The 24,066-nt window shown below is 41.9% G+C and overlaps 1 protein-coding gene across 4 annotated transcripts in view; it reads right to left on the bottom strand.

The window, feature by feature from the left end:
• pank4 (pantothenate kinase 4 (inactive)) overlaps positions 1 to 24,066 on the bottom strand; it is a 71,559-nt gene that overhangs the window by 9,254 nt on the left and 38,239 nt on the right. For 3 of the 4 annotated variants that reach the window (XM_080215426.1, XM_080215427.1, XM_080215430.1), the window contains 7 exons: positions 23,665 to 23,820; positions 18,089 to 18,201; positions 13,930 to 14,017; positions 8,220 to 8,371; positions 6,816 to 6,871; positions 6,108 to 6,157; positions 3,071 to 3,175 (listed from right to left, as the gene is read on the bottom strand). In XM_080215426.1, coding sequence (XP_080071552.1) covers positions 3,071 to 3,175; positions 6,108 to 6,157; positions 6,816 to 6,871; positions 8,220 to 8,371; positions 13,930 to 14,017; positions 18,089 to 18,201; positions 23,665 to 23,820 — 720 coding nt within the window. The remainder of the gene's footprint in view (positions 1 to 3,070; positions 3,176 to 6,107; positions 6,158 to 6,815; positions 6,872 to 8,219; positions 8,372 to 13,929; positions 14,018 to 18,088; positions 18,202 to 23,664; positions 23,821 to 24,066) is intronic. The other variant, XM_080215428.1, reaches the window with a different exon arrangement.

The raw sequence follows: 24,066 nt of genomic DNA on the forward strand, positions 1-24,066 counted from the left end.
GAGGTTAAACACAATAGGAGGTAATCAGAAAACAGGAAGGTGACATGGTCACGATAAAGTAGTTTAGCACAACTGCTTGCAAGCATGGTCAGCCTTCGCACTGGCACCACCAGCTCAGAAGATAGTCAGTATATCACAAAAGTAAATGCATTCTGGAAGTGATTCACTCCCTCCAAAATGCTGCATTTCCATTATAGCTGGCACAGAGCAAGATGATGATCTGCTATACACCATACGACAATGACATTTATGGACCAGGTTAAATTTAAACACAGCCAGAGAATTTTAAATAGTATTTATTCTGTAAATATATGTGCATTCATATTGATAGCCTAGATTGCAGCCTAGAATTCCTGCAAGTGTCACATTTACTTCCTGTAACATTTTTCTGTCACACTGTTGATAGACCAGTAACTGAGCAGTGCATCCTCTAGTCAACAAACAACATCAGATGAGGATAGACAAGCACGCAGCCGGACACAATCTGTGTTAGGGTTTGTGATATTAGATAGCTCACAATTGTTTAACATATAGAGGAATCTCTTGTGGAGTTGTTCAGTTAATCTGGAATCTACAAAATGGTCGTAAAATTGAATTCTTAGTCTTATCCAGCTAGTTAGGACCACTCTTCTCAAATGCACCACGTTGTAAATGCACCTGCTTGTTAACATTTAATTTATCTAAGAAATTAAGTTTCAGGTCAATGACTCCTTTTTAAATCTGTAACAAACCGTGACATTTATTGTGTAACAGACTGGGGGTGCATCCAAGTTAGAAACCCATTTGATAGAACATAGAACACTACAGCACAAACAGGCCCTTCGGCCCACTAGTTGCGCTGATCATATCCCTACCTACCAGGCCTATCTATAACCCTCAATCCCAGATTTGATGCCTCAAAAGCTTTGCAATCTTATGGAAGATTAAGGTCATGTTACATGGCAGTTGTTGTGTGTCAGGGACAACAGCTTTTAGTACATATTATAAAGTCTAAGCACACGTAGAATGCAGTTCATAGAATCCCTTTGCACATGTACAACGCAGTTCATAGAATCTCTACAGCGCAGGAGACCATTCTGCCCATCTGGTCCAACAGAGCATCTTACTGAGGCCCTATCCCAGTAACCCCACATATTTACCTCTCTAATCCCCCAAGTCTATGCATCTTGGGATACAGTTGGTTTATGGGTGTTACACTCCAAGATGCATCTGCTCACTCACAGATCAACATGGAAAGGGGCTGCACGTACATAACATTAGAGGGGATCCATTCACAGACGCACAACATGCTTTTAAAGACTTGGTAGCTGGAGTATATGAAACAGCAGAAACAATTATTGCTCACAATTATAAGCAGTTTCCCCCATTAGATGCACACACAGTCAACCCCTGCTCCATACATCATGAGCAACTGGTCTTTTGCAAGAGCATGTGATCAAGGCGTTCACACAGAAAACTGCACACTACACTATACATCCTCCTAACTGATCATAGCACTGGATAAAGCAACTCTGAAAAAATTGTCAACATGCACACCAAGATTTCTGCGAGTTAGAAGTTGCAGTGGTCCAATGTCCTTAAGTCAGTGCAGCATACAAACAGCACACATTCAAATGACTGTTCACACTACATCAGTACAAAAAAGTAACTGCTCAGATATACCCCTGTCCAAACACATCACATGTAAAATTTGTTTACTGTTGACAAACGGGATCAAAAGTTCCCTCGGCTTTTTGTCAAAAAGAAGAATCAAGAATTTAGGCAAATTAGGAAATGAGGAGGAATAAATACAAATCGGACTTCTTGCTTCCCGTGACAAAATAAAATCAAGTTTGGCCCTTCAATTTTGGCTGGAGAGTAATCTGAGCGTTAACAAGTACTGTTAGAGTTCTTGTTAGATTATAGGTACATCTCACAAAGGGACCTCATCTGCTGAAAATTGAACATTTCGAGCAAATATTCCACTTTACAATTTGTTTACATTAAAAGATGGAACATAAATAATGAGAATCCACTCTGAATACAGAACCCATAGTCTAACAGGAATGAAGCACTTGTGGCAGGGGAACTCCTACTTTCAACAATTTTATTGATGAGGAATTTTGTCCCCGTGGCATGTTTATCCAGGTTATAACCAATTCTCACCCGTCTGGAAGGCAAGTGCTGGGACAGTGGGAGTAGGGTGACATTGTGTTAAGCCAATGACAAAGTTAGCAACATTGAGTACAGATAAAAAGGCTAGAATCTGGCCACTTCCAAACAGCCACCTTAGGTCTAGTGAAAGGCTGGATGAGGACCAATCTGGCCAATAGAAAATAAGCTACCTGCTTCCCGATTCTCTTGTTTCCCAGTCCATCACCCTCACCCTTCCCAAAGATGCTGCTGAAAGTAGGCTGCTCTCTAGAGTCTTTGCTATAAACAGGTTTACAGCCTGATTATCAGGCTCGGTATGGTAGCATAGTGGTTAGCAGTGCTGCCTCACAGCACCAGGGACCCAGTTCAATTCCCAGCTTGGGTCACATCTGTGTGGAGTTTGCACATTCTCCCTGTGTCTGCGTGGGTTTCCTCTGGATGCTTCGGTCTCCTCCCACAGTCCGAAGATGTGCAGATTAGGTGGAATGGCCATGCTAAATTGCCCTAGTGTCGGGGGACTCGCTAGACTAAATGAATAGGGTTATGGGGATAGGGCCAAATGGCCTCCTTCTGTGATTCTACTCAATTCTGACAATTGGAGATTCGAGCCTCATCCTGTCCTCATCTGGCACACTGCCAAGCAGTTGCCATCAGTTAACTATGGAAAACCAATCTGCCACCTCATCATCCCAGTGCCATAGAATCCAACAGCTATGCCAATTACTGCCACCCTGACTCTGATAACTAGTTCAGCAGAGTTGAGAAATTGAACACTAATGTGGCTCAGAAACTAACTAGGCAGAAAATCTACCATTGAAGCCATTAGGGGCAACCTAAGGAAGGGAATCATGGAGTGAGAATTTGTTAAAACCATGGAACAATCACGTTTTGATGCTCACTATTTCTCAATCAGATGGAACAATTTACTGTACTTTACCTCAGTGCCTTTGGACAGCAGCTCCCTGACAAATGGGAAAACTCCAAGTATTATGTCTATTCCACTATTATCTACGAAAAATAAGGCACATTTGTGAGGAGGACCCTGCAAGAGAAAGCCAGTAAGATTTGGTATTTGATCACTGAATATTTCTTGTTTCTGTTTTTTTAATCTTTAATCACGTATCCTAAAGATACGTAGATATGTGTAAGAATTTCTTGCTGACCCATTACAGATTATATTTCAGCAGCACTAACCACAGAAGTTGATGGCATCACTGATAGCTGCTGCTGGCATATTAAACTGACAGAAACACAACAGAGTTGACACTGAATAACTAACGTCAGGAAATGATGTATGGCTGTAGTCAAGTTGTAGAGTCCACAAGAAGACAGTTCCAACCGTCTTGCATTTTGAACTCGGAATTTATGATGTATTAACTCTTCAAATACCGTGAACTATAACTAACGCCAGGTTTCCAAGGTGTACAGTGGGATGCCCCAGGATTGGTACCACTGCTTTTCTGGATATATGATCTAGACTTGAGTATACAGGTCACAATTTCAAAATTTGCAGATCACATAAAAGTTGGAAGTATTGTCAAATGTGAGGAGGATAGTGATAAACTCTAAGGGAATTAGACAGGCAGACATTTGGCAGATGAAATTTAACGTTGACAAGTGTGAAGTAATATGGTAGGAAGAAGTCAGAGGCAATGGAGGGAATTTGCCCACTCTGTCTGCCACGGAAATCGTAACTTGGGGGGCACAGCTGAATAAGCCAATCCAATATGAAATAAAGGTGCAATTCTAAAATGGTTGGAAGAACTAACAGACCTTTTGCTACATGTGCGCTAATAATTGAAGATAGACAAAGTGGTCAATAAGACATACATGATCCTAGGGTTTATAAACAGATGAACAGAGTATAAAAGCAAATCTATTATGGTGTACATTTATAAAACACACAACACTGGTCAACTGTAGTCGAGTCCCCAGTTCTGGGCACCACACTTTATAAGTAATTTGAAACCTTTAGAAAGGTGTAGAAAAGATTTAGGAGAATAGCTCTTGGGATGAGGGACTCAGTTACATAGATAGATTGGCGAAGATGGGCCTGTTCTTCTCAGAGAATTTTGATTGGTGGTGTTCAAAATCATAACGGGCTCAAAACAGTTCCCACTGGCAGAAGGGTCAAGAACCAAGGGACAGGGATAGAAGATGAACAGCAAAGGAACTAATAGCAACGTGAGCAAAAACGTTTTATTTCCCCCCCCCTCAACAAATTGTTTAGGTTCTGGAATTTTCTCGTGTAGTGGGTGTAGATTCACTCATGACATTTAAAAGAGACTTGCTTGAGCACCTGAAGAGAAAGAAAAACTCAGGCATATAAGAAAAGGACTGAAACCATTGCCGATTGTCAGAAAAACCCATCTGGTTCACTAATGTCCTTAGGGGAGGAAACCTGCCGTCCTTACCTGGTCTGGCCTACATGTGATTCCAGAGCCACAGCAATGTGGTTGATTCTCAACTGCTCTCGGGTCAACCAGGGATGGGCAATAAATGCTGGCCAGCCAGTGATGCCCATGTGCCATGAGTGAATAATAAAAAAAGAACAAAAATGTAGATTGCTCAGGAAAGAGAGAGATAATCAGAGGAGGGAAGGTGTAGTTTTATACATACAAGATGATTGAGGTGTCAAGAAACTGGGTAATTCTGTTTGGCATGCTTCAAAAATGACCAGTGAGCACATTGGAGGGTGCAGAGCAGAGCAAGAATGATTCCAAGTTGAGAAGGGATGAGTTACATGGAAAGGACAGAGCGGCTTGAGTTCTATACTTGAGGTGGTTAAGGTGGAAGATTGCATTGTGGTACACAAATTATTAAATAGCACAGACAAGACAAATCCAAAATACTAATTTATTCCAGCTGACAGAACAAGAGAATGCCACTCTGAAACAGTTCTTAGAAGATTATTCCCCTACTCAAAATGCAATTATTATGTGGAACAACCTAACTACTAAAGCAGCGTAATTGAAAGAAATAGTAGTGTTCACACTATAGTTGAACAATCACATGCTAGACTGAGTAAACTGAAATACCAGAAGAACAAGCTCAATGAGCCAAAAGGTCTTTTTAAAATCATTTTCGTAATCTGATGCATTAAAGGGAAGTTCTATAAATACGTGTGAGAAAGGAATAGACGGTTATGCAGAAATGATTCGATGAAAAGGGGTGAGGAGAAGTTCATGTAAGGCATGAAGGCTGCCACAGACTAGTTGGCTGAACATCCTATTTCTGTGTTGTAAACTCTGTGAGTATGATTTATGCACCAAACTTCAGATTGCACACTGACATATATGTCGGCTCTGGGGGCTCTCTGATCTTACATGAATATGTAAGAGGGCAACCCAGAATAGAACACAAGTTTTTTTTGAAAGCATAAGCTTTTGGATAGCCATGATACCAAACCACCAGAATACCAAGGAGCAGAATGGAAATTCCTACCCAAACTCCCCTTACGTGGGAGGTTTGGCAAGTGGAGTTTCTTCCATGAATGTTCCTGTCATGTATTTAAGAAGATCTTTTGAAGAAAGTTCTTGCTAATTTCAATTCTGCGAAGGCTAATCTTTTAAACATATCGCAGAGTCAGAACATCTATCTAAAAGTCATGTATCATCTATCTAAAAAGTCACGTAACATGGTTCACTTCTGTACACCGCAGAGCACAATTAAGTGCAATAGTTCAGCTGAATTAAACAGAGGTGCAATCACAAAGCATGCACCAATAATACTAAGTGTTAATGATTTGGTAGGAATATGGGCGTAAGCCTTTTACACAATAGTCAGGCTAAATAGGCTAAAATAGAAGAAGGTGAATGAATAAACAAACACGTTGTCCATGTAGGTTCATCATAACTAATATAAACTGTTTAACATTTTAATCCATATTTCCAATACTTTGGAACACTATACACCCAAGTCCAGTATCCTGGCATAGGAATACAATTAATTGAATTCTTTCTACAAATTCCTACCTTAAGTCGTTCTAACCAATCATTATATGCATCCACCAGCCACGGACGTGCTGAGAAATACAAGAACACATATATCTGTTAATCACTTCCGTCAAACGCCATTAGGAACAGGCTCCCAAGTATTTCAATCTTTATTAAAGGAGTGTTTCGGCATCACATTAAGTATTGTGGCAATGCACATCCCCTCTGACATCAGTTTCAGGGATGTAAAAGAAAATTGCGATTGCCATAAATAGATGGCAAAGCCAAATGGGAGATGCTTCAAGAGTTTCACCTGAAACATTAACCTGGCTTTCCTTGCTACAGATTCACACCATCTGTTTTTTGCTGAAGGCAGTCTGGGGGAATGGGGTCACTGGGCTGTTTTAGTCCTTTAGTATTGAATTGAATTAGCTCAGGATATAACCCTTGCTGCATTACTCCCCTCCTTTCAAAGATGTTAAAGAACCATTTGACTATGGAGATAAGCAAACATCGCCCATGGAACTATACCTCATAACTTTACAGTCATTTCAGGCACATTTGGTGGGTTAGCGAGAAGAATTATAATCAAGGGGTGATTTCAATAATTCTCTTACATTTCAATTACTCCAATTCCCTTCATCTCTAAAGTGCAACACCAAGGCGCACAGGATATCAATCTCATTTGCAGAGTTGAATTAACTTTAATTTCTCACAAAAATCAAATAATGTCTCATGGCTCCTTACCTTGTAATTGCTTCTTTGCTTCTTCGAAGCCGAATGCTGAATTTGTTTCCAGAACACTAAATGTGACAAAAAACATGATTTAAAAGATTCAGGGACAGGATACTGCAAATACAAAATTAGAAAAAAGGTGTTCAAATGGTTTCCCAATGGAGCAGCACGGTGGTTAGCACTGCTGCCTCAGCACTAGGGACCCAGGTTCAATTCCGGCCTTGGGTGACTGTCCGTCTTGCACATTCTCCCCATCTGCATAGGTTTCCTCCAGATGCTCCAGTTTCCTCCCACACTCCAAAGACGTGCAGGTTAGGTTGATTCGCCACGGTAGATTGCCCCTTAGTATCAGGGGATTAATGGGGTAAATGTGTGGGGTTACAAAAATAGGACTGGGTGGGATAGTTGATGGTGCAAGCTCAATGGGCCAAATGGCCTTCTTCTGCACTGCAGGGATTCAATGATTCTTTTTTATTCTTCTAACATGGTATGGTTGTGCCTTTCAATAATCATTTCTCCATTTGTTTGTGAAAGCAGCACCTATTCTGATATTGAACAAGTTCTGTCCTTGGTCTAAGCCCTATTTACTAATGGCTTCTGGAACTACAACAAGAATTACATCCCATAGGCTATGGTTCCTGCTGCTTATTACTACTAAATCACCCTTGCTGGGAAATGCGCTGGTGCAGATGTTAAATAACAGCAGACTTGAGATTCAGTTGCAATCTCTCCTTTGTACCACAGTCAAATGGCTGCAAAACATCCGTAGTCTAAAATTCGAGGCAAACAGAATGCGCAGTAGGCAAGTGCTGAACAACCACAAAGGTATAAAATGGATAAGAAAATTAGGAGTAAAAGAAACAAAATATGCACTTTATCCATAGAAAACGAAAATCATCAAACCACGGAATCCCTACAGTGCAGAAGATGGTAATCTCCACCTAACCTACACATCTTTGGACACTAAGAGACAATTTGCTATGGCCAATCCATCTAACCTGCACAGTTCTGGAGTGTGGGAGGAAGCCAGAGCTAATTCACATAGACACGGGGAGAATGTACACACTGCACACAGTCAGTCACCCAAGGCCAGAATTGAACCCAGGTCCCTGGCTCTGAAGCAGCTGTGCTAACCACTGTGCCATCATGTAGCCTTTTTTTTAAAACAATCCCTAGAAGAGACTGCTTGCTGCCTCAGAGGTAGGTTACCCAGTCGGAGCAGACCTATGGATGCTATATTATAGATGCAACCTCAACAAACCAGTATGCAGATGACCATAAACCAGGATTCACCCAAAACCTGGGTACGAATCAACGCATCAAGAAACAAAACATCCTCTGGCTCTTCAAAATGTCACCAACCCAGTAAAATATTACAGTGTGTAACAGCTCCCATCAGCTCTCATTCCAACTTACTCTGAAACAGCTTTGGCTCCCCAGTCAAAGACGTTTCCCGCTAAGAGACCTTTCACTAACGCAAACTGCCGCTCCTCCATGCTCAGTGATTCCAAGGCCTGCACAACTTTCTGAAAATGCTTCAATGCTATGTCATTTTCCCTCTGTTTCACCTGTAAAACAAGGGCAGAAAGTTGTAGTCAAATATTATGGGAGAAATACCAGCAGAGATTAAAAAAATGAACAGGATCAACCAACACGGAGAAAGATACACAGATCGCAAACAGGCCAATATGGTAATCACAAGCAACAGTCAGCATTAAGAGAGGGGCATAAATCAATGCTGCAATTTCAGGACTGCACCAGATGTTTCTCTTGTGCTCTGTGCCAAGAAACACTCTTGTAAATGAGTTCCCACTTCAAACACACTAAAGCCTAACTGCGTACACATCTATTTACCAGGCACAATATCAGGTAATATAGACTTTCCTTGACTCAAACTAAATACAATTACAGGAACTGATACAAGACTTTTTGCATTCTCCAAACTCTCGGATAACAAGAATTGGTTGAGGACTGTAATTGGGTTGTAACCTACCAACAAAATATTAGAAAAATAAATTACTGGTAAATTTCACACTTGAGGTACAATGGTGGAGTTTCAACAATAAAGGGTCACAATACTCAGTTAATTTTGTAGCAATATTGAAAACAGAAGTTATAGGAAAGGTTTAGTTTACCCACAGGAAGGCATCTGTCTCAACATCGATGAGTTCTGAATACTGCTGCAGGCTTGAGTGCAGGTGATTTTATCATGCACTTCATGACCCCAGGGCAGCCTAGAGCACTTCACAATTAATTAGTTGCTTTTGAAGTGTAGCCACTTTTGCGATGTAAGGAAATATAATTGTCAACGTGTGGTCCCAAAAGCTGTAACATGATAATGGCCAAATAACTTGCTTTAACGAGCAATGCGATAAATGTCAAGATAATCTGTTTCGGTAATGTCGGTTAAGGAATAAATACTGGCTAGAACACCAGGAGGATAGTCATAGGGTCACAGAGGTTTACATGGAAACAGACCCTTCGGCCCAACTTGTCCAAGCCGCCTCTTTTTTTAAAACCACTGAGCTAGTCCCAGTTGCCCGCATTTGGCCCATATCCCTCTACACTCATCTTACCCATGTAACTGTCTAAATGTTTTTTAAAAGACAAAGTTGTACCCATCTCTCCTACTACTTTTGACAGCTTGTTCCAGACACTCACCATCCTCTGTGAAAAAATTGCTATCTGGATCCTTTTGTCTCCCTCCCCTCTCACCTTAAAACTATATCCACTAGTTTTAGACTCCTTATCTTTGGGAAAAGATGTTGACTATCCACCTTATCTATGCCCCTCATTATTTTATAGACTTCTGAAAGATCACCCTAAACTTCCTATGCTCCAGGGAAAAAATTCCCAGTCTCTCCTTATAATTCAAACCATCAAGTTCTGGGGGCAATCTAGTAAATCTTTTCTGCACTCTTTCTAGTTTAGTAATATTCTTTCAATGATAGGGTAACCAGAACTACACACAGTATTCCAAGTGTGGCCTTACCAATGTCTTGTACAACTTCAACAAGATGTCCCAACTCCTGTATTCAATGTTCTGATCAATGAAACCAAGCATGCCAAATGCCTTCTTCACTATTCTGTCGACCTGTGACTCCATGTTCAAGGAGCTACGAATCTGTACCCCTAGATCTCTTTGTTCTATAACCCTGCCCAACACCCAATCATTAACTGAGTAAGTTCGATCTACCAAAATGCATCACCTCACATTTATCTAAATTAAACTCCATCTGCCATTCATCAGCCCACTGGCCCAACTGATCATTGTAATCCTAGATAACCTTATTCACTGTCCATTATGCAACCAATCTTGGTGTCACCTGCAAACTTGCTAACCATGCCTCCTAAATTCTCCTGGCTCTTACTTGAGTTATGTCCTTGGAGCTTTCACATTCACCCAAAAAGGTAGATGAGGCACCAAGTTAGCTCATTTAAAGATGTCACTCCCTTCAGACTGCATTGAAGTGCCAGATGATATGGTCAAGGTCTTAGAGTAAAATTTTAACCCCCAGTCTGTCGACTTCTCCCTTTGCCGGGATGCAATCAATCTGCAATCCTTTGAAGCCTGAACTAACACAAAAGCAATTGAAAGGGATATTGGTCAGGGCTAAGCCCACACTGCCCCACCTCTGCATTAACTGAACCCAGACAACTGCTATGCATGGGAAACAGATATACCTCTTTAAGGATCATACTGGAACAAAGGAGATCAGAGATTATTTTTCCATTATTGAATAAAGGGGTTAGTCATGCTAGGGTTTCATTTTGCAACACCACAATTCCCAGTCAGAATGGAAATGATTGCGCAGTTCTCATTAACCACTGCAGGGATTAATTTGACACATACCATTTTCAGTATAACTATTCTCCACTCACTGTATTTTGCTGCAGAAATCATCACGATTTGACTGGGTGATGCTTCTGTAGTTTACATCACGAATTGGGTTTGCTGTAACTTTTATCGGCACTTTTTAAATAGACTCTGTCAATTATTTGTTGTACTGCTGTTTAGATTGCTGAATAAATTGACTTTTGTTTTCAGCAAAACAGATTGTTTTAGCTGCAAGTTTTGCTGCAAGTCCCATCCCACCCACTACTCACTGGCTGATACGGTGACAATAATAGATTCTGAATATACAAGGCTGGTATCCAGAAATCTGTCAACCCTATATAGAAACAGTGCCTTTGATTTGAAAACGGTCCCCTTTAAGTAATTTTCAACAGACATTTTCGAAGAAAATAGCAAGGCAAAAATGCATACTGCCAAAGGAGGAAGCAGGGTAATAATTAAAATAATTGTTTAACTCCAGCATTCTGCAACTGCTTAGACTCTAGAGATATTGGGCAGAATCTTACCAAAATGGCTAAGTATCAGGATCTGATTGAAAACCGGCGTGTGGCCGGTTTTCTCTCCAGATCTTATGACTCTATGTCTATAGGAAGTTGAAGGGGGTGTTTTACGCTGTCATTTTGAGCAGTGGGGCCTAAGGATACTGGCAAAGTCAGCTCCATAGAGATTGGGGTGCCGTTTTTAAAGGCTCACCAATCAGAGCAAAAAATAATCTTCCTCCAACCCCCATCAGAGATATATCAAGGGCTCAATCCCCATAAAGTCATTGCCAGCATCTGCCTCTCAAATCCCCCACCCCACCCCCCAGCATTTCCTCCCATTCAGTGCATGCTCTCGCTCTGCCCCCTCACACACCTACATAATACAACTCTCCCTCCATGAGGTTTCCATGCACAAGTTGGTACTGCCAGGTTGGTATCAGGGGAGGGGCAGTGCCCAGGCATGTCCTTCTCCCCCAGGGGCTATGCTTACTTTTGCACCTCACAGAGGGATCCCCACAGAAGTAAATAAACTTTTGTTTTCTGCAAAACAGATTGCTTTAGTTGCAAATCCCCACATTTGGATAACCCCATTGTGAGCCTCGCTGACGTGAGGGCACATCGGCAAGGTTTGAAAATACAGCAAGGAAGGGGGTGGGAGAAATATGGGGGAGCCTGATAATTAAGTTAAAATTTATTCAAATACATCTCATCCCTCGCCAGTGACGAGGGGCGGGGAAAATCACAGAACGTGATCTCTCCGGAGTAAAACACATTTCTCGACTCTCCAGATTTTCAATCTGCATCGTCGTTCTCTCTGATGGCAAATGGGGGCTGAAAAATCGCTCCCACCGACACTGGTTGAATGAATGTTCAACTTTCAGTCCAAATGTTAAATTTGTTTAAACAAACCCATTTTAAAATCAAATATTGTAAAAGGGACAGCAAGGAAAAATAACCTATTTAATCAGATCTCACATATTCTGTTTAGGCTATAAGTTAAGCAAGTAGATTAAAAGAATCAACTATTCTTTTGAATTTTGGTCTCACCTTTGATTTGAATGAGAATATAGGAAGCATGGTTAATAAGTTTGCAGATGACACCAAGATTGGTGGCATAGTGGACAGTGAAGAAAGTTATCTCCAATTGCAAAGGATCTTAATCAATTGGCCAGTGGGCTGATGAATGGCAGATGGAGTTTAATTTAAACAAATGCCAGGTGATGCATTTTTGTAGATTGACCTTGAGCAGGACTTACTCAGTTAATGGTAGGGCATTGGGAGAGTTACAGAACAAAGAGATCTAGGGGTACATGTTCATAGCTCCTTGAAAGCGGAGTCACAGGTGGACAGAGTGGTGAAGAAGGCATTCGGCATGCTTGGTTTCATCAGTCAGAACACCAAATACAGGAGTTGGGACGTCTTGTTGAAATTGTACAAGACATTAATAAGGCCACACTTGGAATACTGTGTGCAATTCTGGTCAACCTATTACAGAAAGGATATTATTAAACTAGAAAGAGTGCAGAAAAGATTTACTAGGATGCTACCGTGACTTAATGGATTGAGTTATAAGGAGAGGCTGGGTAGACTGGGACCTTTTTCTCTGAAGCGTAGGAGGCTGAGGGGTGATCTTAGAGGTCTATAAAATGACGATGAGCACAGATCAGCTAGATAGTCAACATCTTTTCCCAAAGATCAGGAAGTCTAAAACTAGAGGGCATAGGTATAAAGTGAGGGGGGAGAGATAAAAAAGTGTCCAGTGTTTTTCACACAGAGTGGTGAGTGTCTGGAACAAGCTGCCAGAGATAGTAGTGGAGGCAGGTACAATTTTTAAAAAGCATTTAGACAGTTACATAGTACGATGGGTATAGAGGGTTATGGGTCAAATGTGGGCAATTTGGACTAGCTTAGGGGTTTAAAAAAACGGCGGCATGGACAAGTTGAGCGAAAGGGTCTGTTTCCATGTTGTAAACCTCTATGACTCTACGACCTCAGCCACCACTACCCACCCAAACCTTCAGTAGTATTTTGTTTAGAACCAAGTTCTTCTAATAGTATTTGCAAATGTCCATTTCCATTGCATTTGATTTTCGATTCCCAATTTGTCCTGCCTAATTTAGTAATCTTCTCGTTGCTGTGTCTTGCGTTGCCAATTCTGTGTTAAACTTTATCTTTACCGTGTCCAGGAATTAGAAAGTAATTTCGAACGGCTCCGAGAAGCTTGTCAGCGGGATAGTGGAGTTGAGGTTCCTCATACCCCTAAGGGGAAGGGAGCAGTGAAGTTTTGTACACAAGATTAAAAAAAAACCAAAAGTTTGTTGGAAGGATGGGGTGGCAGGAGATGGTGGAGAGACAGAGGAAGCTGCCTTGCCAGTTATTGACGTACCATTATTATCATTTATCAAAAAAACACAGGCACACTTTCCTCTAATTATAAATATAAAGTGGTGATTGTCCATTGATTTAAAAGACAATTCAAGGTGCTGTTCAAAAAAAAGGTTAACTTTAATGAGCTAATTGAGGCAGTTGACTGCAAATGTTTCCAGTAACTTTGCTGAGAATATTTTTTTCTCAGCATTGCCCTCTGGTAGCAGGTTTGGCACCATTACACACTTGAAATATTTCAGGAGCTTTTTAATCCTCAAGTGTAGCATCATCATTATAGGCCCCAGTTTGCCATCACCAATGCAACAAAAGGATCAAAGACATTCGGCCAAAGCTTTCTTCTGCAAGGCAAATTACTGATATTTCTTTCTGAGGAAAAGTAAAGGAAAGCAGGAGTGCCTACTTTTGAGTAAGGATCTGGAAAGTTGAATTCATTCAGACAGTGCTCCCGCGTGTCCAATAAGCTTCTGACTGTTAGGGATCCGTACGCACTGAGAGAAAAGGGAAGTGAAAAAGCATTTTCAGGATATACCAGGACAGCCAAGTGCACAGAAATCTATGTTTAAAAAATACACAATCGTAATGCATCCTAAGGCTGCTGTGTTTTGTTACTAAGCCCAGAGAAAGGTGGAAATGTAAAAGGTGTGCAATAGCAGAATCAGGCGTAGCACTGATGCCTTCCATATTGAATTGTCCGCTGACATTCATTGCCCAGGCTCCCTCATTAGTAACAGCTACTCTTGTGAAACATTGGAAGACTACCATTACCTCCAGTGCAGGGTCTGGTAAGAGCCCACACCTTCAAGAGAGGAGGGGGGGAAAAATTGGATGCACAATACACACGGTTTACTTTAAATTATGAATTTTTGGTCTGACATATATAATTTAACATTATAGAAAAGAAAGATTTGCCAAGTCAAGGGTTTTTGTCCAAACAATTATCCATCTATTTGACAGCAATACTTTGTGAAATAGCAATTCTGATTGGTCACAAGCCGTGCTGTGACTAATTAATGATTGGAATATAGGAACTGCTGGCCAACAAAAAGACCAAGGTCCCTTGAGTTCATCTTCTACCATCCTGACAGTTGTCTAATACAAGAATGATGAAATTACTGAGCAATCATAATCATTGATCATAGCAATTTGGCATGTCCTCTACGACTCTCACCAATTTTTACACATACACAATAGAAAACACCCTTTCCGGATGCATCACAGCTTGGTATGGCTCCTGCTCTGACCAAGACTGCAAGAAACTACAAAGGGTTATGAACGTAACCCAATCCATCACGCAAACCAGCCTCTCATCCACTGACTCCATCTACACTTCCCGTTGCCTCAGAAATGCATTCAGTATAGTCAAGGACCCCACACACCCCAGACATACTCTCTTCCACGTTCTTCAGTCAGGAAAAAGATACAAAAGTCAGAGAACACATACCAAAAGACTCAAGAACAGCTTATTCCCTGCTGCCATCAAACTTTTGAATGGACCTATCACATATTAAGCTGATCTTTCTCCACACCCTATTTGTAACTGTAACATTAATATTCTGCACCCTCTTCTTCCCTTCTCCCCTATGTACTCTATGAATGGTATGTTTTTGCCTGTATAGTGGGTAAGAAGCAATACTTTTCAGTTTATCCCAATACATAACATAAGAACATAAGAAATAGGAGCAGGAGTAAGCTATCCAGCCCTTCGAGCCTGCCCCGCCATTCAATAAGATCACGGCTGATCTGTCGTGTCTCAGATCTGTCGTGTCTCAGTTCCACATTACTGCCCTCTCCCCATAACCCTTAATCCCCTCGCTTATCAAAAACCCATCAACCCGCGTCTTAAAAATATTTAGCGAGGCAGCCTCCACCACCTCAACGGGCAGAGAATTCCAGAGATTCACCACCCTTTGAGTGAAGAAGTTCCTCCTCAACTCCGTTCTAAACCACCCCCCCTTTATCTTGAGGCTGTGCCCCCTAGTCCTACTGTCCTTTCTGATGTGACAATAATAAATCAAATCAGACTGGGCGGAGAAGTGGCAGATGGACTTCAACGCGGATAAATGTGTAGTGGTCCATTTTGGCAGGACCAACAGGATACAGGAGTACAATATCAAGGGTAGGAGTCTTAGCTGGGTTGAAGAGCAGAAGGATCTTGGGGTCCGGGTCCTTAGGACTCTTAAATCAGCCTCGCAGGTGGAGGATATGGTCAAGAAGGCATATGGTGTACTGGCCTCCATTAATCGAGGGATTGAGTTTAGGAGTCAGGAGGTAATGCTGCAACTTTATAGGACCCTTGTCAGACCCCACTTGGAGTACTGTGTGCAGTTCTGGTCGCCTCACTATAGGAAGGATGTGGAAGCTATTGAGAGGGTGCAGAGGAGATTTACAAGGATGTTGCCTGGATTGGGAGGCATGCCTTATGAAGATAGGTTGAGGGAGCTAGGTCTCTTCTCCCTGGAGAGACGAAGGTTGAGAGGCGACCTGATAGAGGTTTATAAAATGTTGAGAGGAATAGATAGCCTCCGAGAATCCACCCTATTTCCCAGGGCTGAAATGGTCGCTTTGAGAGGACACAGGTTTAAGGTGCTGGGAGGCAAGTACAGAGGAGATGTGAGGGGAAAGTTTTTCCACTCAGAGGGTGGTGAGTGAGTGGAATCGGCTGCCGTCGGTGGTGGTAGAGGCGAACTCACTGGGGTCTTTTAAAAGACTTCTGGATGAGTAAATGGGATCTAATGGCATTGGAAGTTACAGATAGTTCTATGGCTTGGTAGGTATAGATGTGATCGGCACAACTTGTGGGCCGAAGGGCCTGTTTGTGCTGTAGTGTTCTATGTAAATCTATAACTATTCGATAACAGATTCAGACATGAGGCAAGGACTCTCCCAGTGATGGTAAACTTTGGAACAATAAAACTAAAGTTACTTATTTTGCCCAAGCATGCTTCACATAATAGATCATTTATACACTAATAGCAAAATATTATTTTGTGAAAGGAATCTATCTGATTTATACTTAAATGAATCAAAGCTATCGAGCTCCACCATTTTCCAATGGATTCTGTTCCATCAACTCACCACTAACTTGGTGAAATAACATTTCTGCAGATTAGTTCTAAATTTAACATCTTTCCAGAGTAGACTGTCTCCTCTGGTCCTACTATTCTGGATAAGGAGGAACACCTGGGCCAAAATTCTAAGTGTTGAATTCGTGTGAAAACTGGAGTAATTCACACTGGTTTTTTCACTGAGATTTCAAAGAATCTCTCACACTCTGTGCACTGCAGAGGTCATAAGTGTGAATATCATTAAAAATCAGTGGGCAGGACCTATTCCAGTTGGAGAGGCTGGCAGCATAGCTGAGCGGGTCACTGTGCATGTGCCATCTGTCAGCGCCAAGATAGGCGCATATGCAGTGGCCCATCAGCTGACCAGCCCCACGATCCATGCATTGCCAACTGTCCGAGCCCCCGCAAGCCCCTTGACCCTTTCCAGGCCACTGCCATTTCACTGATTTACACAGGATTTACAGAACAGAAATAGGCCATTTGGTCCAACTGGCCTATATTGGCATTAATGCTCAACATGAGCCTTCTCCTATCTTCTATCAAAGTTTAAAGTTTATTTATTAATGTCACAAGTAGACTAATATTAGCATTGCAATGAAGTTACTGTGAAAATCCCCTAGTTGCCACACTCCGTTGCCTGTTCAGATACACTGAGGGAGAACTTAACACAGCCAATGCATCTCACCAGCATGTCTTTCGGACTGCGGGAGGAAACCGGAGTATCCCGTCAGGGAGTCCAGAACCAGGGGTCACAGTCTGAGGATTCAGGGTAGACCATTAAGGACGGAGGTGAGGAGACATTTCTTCACCCAAAAAGTGGTGAGTCTGTGGAATTCATTACCACAGAAAGGAGTTGATGCCAAAGTGTTGAATGTATTCAAGAGGCAGCTGAATATAGCACTTGGAGTGAATGGGATCAAAGGTTATGGGGAAAAAGCAGGATTAGGCTATTGAGTTGGATGATCAGCCATGATCGTAATGAATGGCACAGCAGGCTCAAAGGGCCAAATGGCCGCCTCCTATCTTCGATGTTTCTATGTTTCACCCGGAGGAAACCCATGCAGACACGGTGAGAGTGTGTAGGCTCCACACAGACAGTGACCCAAGCTGGGAATCGAACCCAGGTCGCTGGCACTGTGAGGTAGCAGTGCAAACCACTGTGTCACTGTGCTGCCATTCACCCATTAGGATATTCTCCTTCTCCTTTCTCCCTCAACTGCTTTTCTAGATTCCCCTGAAAGCATCTACGCTAATTTCCTCAACCGTTCCTATAGTGACATGTTCCAGCTTAAATTGACCATTCAATATATCCCAACATCTGACTTGTTGAAAAGTTAAATGCTTATATGTATTGCAGCAAAAAAAAATTAGTCCCAGTGCACTTGGAAGTGGTAATGTTTTCAAAACTGGCAACACCACTGAACTGTGAACTTTTTATGTTAATCTACAAATACTTTGGATTCACATAGAGCACTGCACTTAGTCAATACTCACAACGGCTGATGCCTCAATGTTTGAAGTTTGTGCCTGTATTTTTGCCGAAATTTCTCTGCTCGCTCTATGGCATCCAGTGACTGTGGTTGGCTGGCGACAGCCCGCTTTACTACCTGAAACAGAAGTAGTAAAAATACAGCTTCACATTGGAACAACCTCGTTCAGTTGATCTAATAAGGTTTTTTGGTACAATGTATTGAAACAAAGCAAATTATAAAGGAAGAACTCACATTTGTGTTGTGTCTCACCATACCCAGAATATTCCAAACTGTTCCACAACCAGTTAATTTGTTTTCATAGAATCCCCACAGTGTAAAAGAGGCCATGCGGCCCATCGAGTCTGCACCAATTCTCTGAGAGTCTTTTACCCAAGCATTCTTCCCAGCTCTATCCATATAATCCCATATATTTACCATGGCTAATCCCATCTAACCTACACATCTTGGAACACTAAAGGGCAAATTTAGCACGTCCAATCATCTCTGGAGTGTAGGAGGAAATCCACACAGACATGGGGAGAATACACAAACTCCACACAGTCATCCAAGGCCAGAATCGAACCCAGGTCCCTGGACTGTGAGGCAGCAGGGCTAACTACTATGCCACTTCGATGAGCAGACTGTTGTTATGCAGGGCAATGTGATAGCCAACATTAAATACATTAGCTGACTTAAATGAGCAAGTCACTTGTCGTGTTAGTTGTGGGAGAGCATTTCTTTTATCATTTCTAAACAGCCCTGGATTTTACCTCTAATTTTCAGAGTTTGTTGACAACTGACATAGAAACAGAATCCCTACAGTGCAGGAGGCCATTCGGCCCATCGAGTCTGCACCGACCACAATCCCACCCAGGCCCAATCCCCATAACCCCACAAATTTACTCCACTAATCCCCTGACACTAGGGTCAATTTAGCATGGCCAATCAACCTAACCCACACACATCTTTGTATGTGGGAGGAAAGCGGAGCATCCTGAGGAAACCCATGCAGACACAGGGAGAATATGCAAACGCCACACAGTGACCCGAGGCCAGAATTGAACCCAGGTCCCTGGCGCTGTTAACCACCATGCCATCGTGCCACCCCAATGTATCTGCATCGTTGGATGTTAAAATTCTAGAATTTCAGTTCTAAATCTGTCACATTTAAGGCACTCCTTAAACCCACCATTTTGGCAAAATGTTGAGCAACACAGTGTAATACTTCCTTCTTCAGTCTGGTTTCATCTTTTGTCATGATTATACTAATATGAAGTGCCTTGGTACATTTTACTACACTGAAAGCATTACGCCCACCTAAGCTGACATTGGGCAGCCAACTATAAATTCATTAACAACATGAAAAACAGAAAAATGCTGGAAAATCCCAGCTGGTCTGACAGCACCGGTGGAATGAAAGTAGAGCCAACGTTTCAAGTCTAACGAAGGGTCATTCAGACATCGAAACATTGGCTCAATGTTGTCAGATCTGCTGAGATTTTACAGCATTTTTCCATTTTTATTTCAGCTTCCAGCATCTGCAGTATTTCGCGTTTATAAATGCATTAAGTTTTGCCCATCTGAAACTCCTTCATAATTTATCAGTTCCATAAAAGTTTAGTGACTTACTCAGCAATAATACATCTGCAAAAACAAGTAACAAAAAGACAAGAAGTGCACGTGTCTATGCTTCAGCGAAGAATGTATTTCCTAGAATCTAGTACACAGCAAGCTCTCAAATCTGGAATGTTTGTGACAAAGGCATTTCTGGATTTCAGAATCATTTGAGGATGCCTAATCACATATGTGTGAATTGGAAGTAAATATTTCCCCAAAACGTAAATAAGATAAAGCATTTGGAAGCAGTAATACACATGCTTTACTTATTAAGAAATGATGAAATTTGCAATATATGTTATGAAGAATTGAAAAGGGAGACAGAATTAGCAGCAGATCTCAATAACCTTAGTCATCCATCTTTTCTAATCCATCTTGCATCCAGAATGCCCTTACATAGCTGTTCCCAAACTGTGGATTGTAACCATAAAATAGAATCATAGAATCATTACAGTGCAGAAGGAAGCCATTCAGCCCATCAAGCCTGCACTGACAACAATCCCACCCTGGCCTTGTAATCCCACGTATTTACCCTGCTTGTACCTCGGACACGAAGAGACATTTTAGCACAGTCAATCAACCTAATCTGCACATCTTTGGAGTGTGGGAGGAAACCAGAGCACCCAGAGGAAACCCACGCAGACACAGGGACAATGTGTAAACTCCACACAGTCACCCAGGCCGAAAATAACCCAGGTCCTTGGCACTATGAGGCAGTAGTGCTAACCACTGTGCCATGGACTTAGGGATAGTTTTTGGGGTCATGGCAAATCTTTAAATTGTCCCTTATTTGAGATTTTCATTATTTAAAATTGCAAGATTTTCCTGATTATTTTTCAAAGCCATTTTCAAATTTCAGCACTGTCCAGTTCTAATCCTAATGTCTGTACAATTATTCCCTATTGTATTATCTAATAAGTTATTTCTACATATATTTATATACTAAACGGTAGGCTTGTTTGTACAAATAGATCTGTTCCAAAATGAAAACTGGGTTACAGATCTTGGAAGATTCAAATCCCACTCCATGACCTGATAGCTTCAGGTCAATGGACTAATAAATGCATCTTTTCAGCAACAAGACTGAACACTATCTGAATTGCTCAAAATACTATTGCATTCCTTACTATCCAGCTTATCTGAAAAGCATAACAAGCTAGGCATCTGCTCCGCCTGACCACATTCAGATTGAAGGGATTCTAACGTTTGTTAGTACGACTATTTAGCTATTTACCATTTATATAGATGATCTGGAGGAGGGGGCTGAGTGTAGGATGACAAAATTTGCTGATGACACGAAGACGAGTGGTAAAGCAAATTGCGTGGAGGGTGTGGAAAGTCTGCAGAGGGATCTGGATAGGCTAAGCGAGTGGGCGAGGACCTGGCAGATGGAGTATAATGTTAGCAAGTGTGAGGTTATCCACTTTGAGAAATAGTAGGAGGGATTGCTATTTAAAGGGCGAAAAGCTGCAGCATGCTACGGTGCAGAGGGACCTGGGGGTCCTTGTGCATGAGTTGCAAAAACCCAGTCTGCAGGTGATCAAGAAGGCGAATGGAATGCTGGCCTTTATAGCGAGGGGGATAGAATATAAAAGTAGGGAGGTCTTGCTGCAACTGTACAGGGTACTGGTGAGGCTGCAGCTGGAGTACTGTGTGCAGTTTTGGTCGCTGCACTTGCGCAAGGATATATTGGCCTTGGAGGGAGTGCAGAGGAGGTTCACTAGGCTGATACCGGAGATGAGGGGGTTGGACTATGAAGAGAGACTGAATAGACTGGGTCTGTACTCGTTGGAGTTTAGAAGGATGAGGGGGGATCTTACAGAGACGTATAAGATAATGAAAGGGATGGATAGAGTAGAGGTAGAGAGATTCTTCCCACTTAGAAAGGATAGCAGCTCTAGAGGGCACAGCCTCAAGATGGGGAGGGGGGGCGCAGTTTAGATCAGAGTTGAGGAGGAACTTCTTCACTCAAAGGGTGGTGAATCTCTGGACTTCTCTGCCCGTTGAAGTGGTGGAGGCTACCTCGCCAAATATATTTAAGTCATGGGTAGATAGGTTTTTGATAGACAAGGGAATTAAGGGTTATGGGGAGAGAGCGGGAAAGTGGAACTGATCCACTTCAGATCAGCCATGATCTTATTGAATGGTGGGGGAGGCTCAAAGGGCTAGATGGCCTACTTCTGCTCCTGTTTCTCAAGTTCTTATGACTACTGAAAGGCAATATTGTTTGTGACAGGGTCATTCTCATTATGTTGCAGCAACACAAATGTCCAGTCCGAGAGTTGCATATGCACTCAAAAAAAAAATTCCAGCTGGTGTTGCTAGTTTTGGAATTCCAGCTTCAAGCGTACATTGATCCAACCTTCCCGTATAAATGCAGACATTGCAGTATTATGCCAGTGTGGTGCCACACAGTGGCAGGATGTGGGTTTCTGCCTGCTGATTTCCCAGCAGAAGGTTGCCAACAACAGGGCTTGCAGAAGACTGGGGATAAATTACTCATCTTCCAGCAATGGCAAGTCTAGGAAGGTATGAATTTCACCAATGTAAAACTAACAGTAAAACACAAAAGGTCAATGGGCTAGATCCAAGAAGTCTAAATCCTAATAGAAATGTCTGGAAACATTTAACAAGTCAGATGTTGTCTCGAAGAAAGGAAAGTACTTTCTCCTTTCAGGCATCACCCTTTATCAGAACTCCATTGCAGAGCGTCTCCAGCATTTTCTGTTCACGTTGAAAACAAATAAAAAGACCTTCAATTCTCTACTGCCTTTTATTGTATGACATCCCTCACTGTTGTTAATGAAGCACTTTTGAACTGTAGTCACTGTTGTAAAATGTGCAAAACGCAGCAGCTAATTTGCCCATAAAACAGAAATTAAATAAATGACTAAATACACTGCTTTTTAAGTTTTGGTTGGGCGACAAATATTGGCCAAAATACTGGGGAAAGTTACCCTGCTTTTTTTTATGTAATAGTGCCATGAGATCTTTTATGGTCACCTGGGAGGCCTTGGTTTCCTGGTTCATCATAAAGACAGCACCACTGACAGTGCAGCACATCCTCAGTACAGCATTTTAAGTGTCAATCTGGATTATGCGACCAAGTTGCTGGAGTGGGACTTGGATTTTCACAGTGTTAATGTAAGCTTACTTGTGACTTATAAATGAACTTTAACTTAACATTAAATCCAAGACTTAACGACTCAAATGTGAAGGTTTAAGGTGAAGGTCACTAATCTTGGTGACTAACAACAGAAAAGTACTAAATATTCCAATTCACCAGACATTCCTTTTGAAAAGTCCTAATTTTATTTCAATGGCTTAGTGGGCACAAGATGTGTACCAATTTATACATATATTGCTAGGTCCAATTTCTAATGCAACTGATCTCAGCTGATGTAGCTTCTAGGGGCCATCATCTTTACCTTTATTGGGCTAAGGAGGATGAAATGAAAATGAGTCAGGATTTCTATCTCTGATAATTACCCAGCAAATCTTCCTGAAAGTGTAGGACGTGGATCTCAACAGAGCTGAGGGTCAAACTGCTCTGTGATGCCCAGCATCCAGGCATCCATTTTTCAGACTTACATCTACCGACTGCCTTCATGGACAAGGTATTGGGCAGCTGCCAGTGTCTGTGGAATTGAACCTTGACAGGAGAGAACATCCTAGGCAAGAGAGGGAAGAAAGGTTAAAAAAAGGGGGGGGGGGGGGGGAGGTGGTAGGGAGGGAGGAAAGAATTGCAAGAGCAAAGCCTGGAAACGAACAGTTCCTGATTGCACCTAAAGAGATTAGTAGCTCCTGACAAATAGAATGGATGCATTTAAGGGGAAGAAAGAAACAGAAGATTACTTTGATAGGGTTAAATAAAGAAGAATGTCAAGGGGCTCATGTAGACGGTAAGCATCAGCATAGACCAGTTAGGTCAAATGGCCCAGTGCTATAAATTACACGCAACTCTACTTATGTAAAACTTACACCATCTAAAGCATCCTCGAAGCAGCTCAGCCAATACTCCCTTGCCATGGCATCTTCGGTGAGGTCAACCGTATCTGGGACATATGATGATGCATCTAGAAGGAGAGGAAGGTTCACCAGCTGCCGTTCCAGTCGGTCCATCTCCAGCATGTCAAACTACCAATGAATCAAACCTTCAGTTTACTGCATGAAGCAACGATTCCCTTTAATTCCTTATTACATATTTTGTAGCACCTCAAAAATGTGAACATATTAGTCGGGTGGGGGAGGGGGAAGAGGCGTTGATAAGAATGCCTCCCAAAACAAAAAATCAATATGCACAAGCGCGCTCACACATATACGTAGCTCCAGGCTGCCATTGTCAGACACTGCATTGCTGTTGGTGTTTGTGCTGGCAAATAT

The sequence above is a fragment of the Carcharhinus amblyrhynchos genome, chromosome 30, assembly GCF_965287045.1.
Source record: "Carcharhinus amblyrhynchos chromosome 30, sCarAmb.v2.hapA, whole genome shotgun sequence".
NCBI classification, from domain to species: domain Eukaryota; kingdom Metazoa; phylum Chordata; class Chondrichthyes; order Carcharhiniformes; family Carcharhinidae; genus Carcharhinus; species Carcharhinus amblyrhynchos.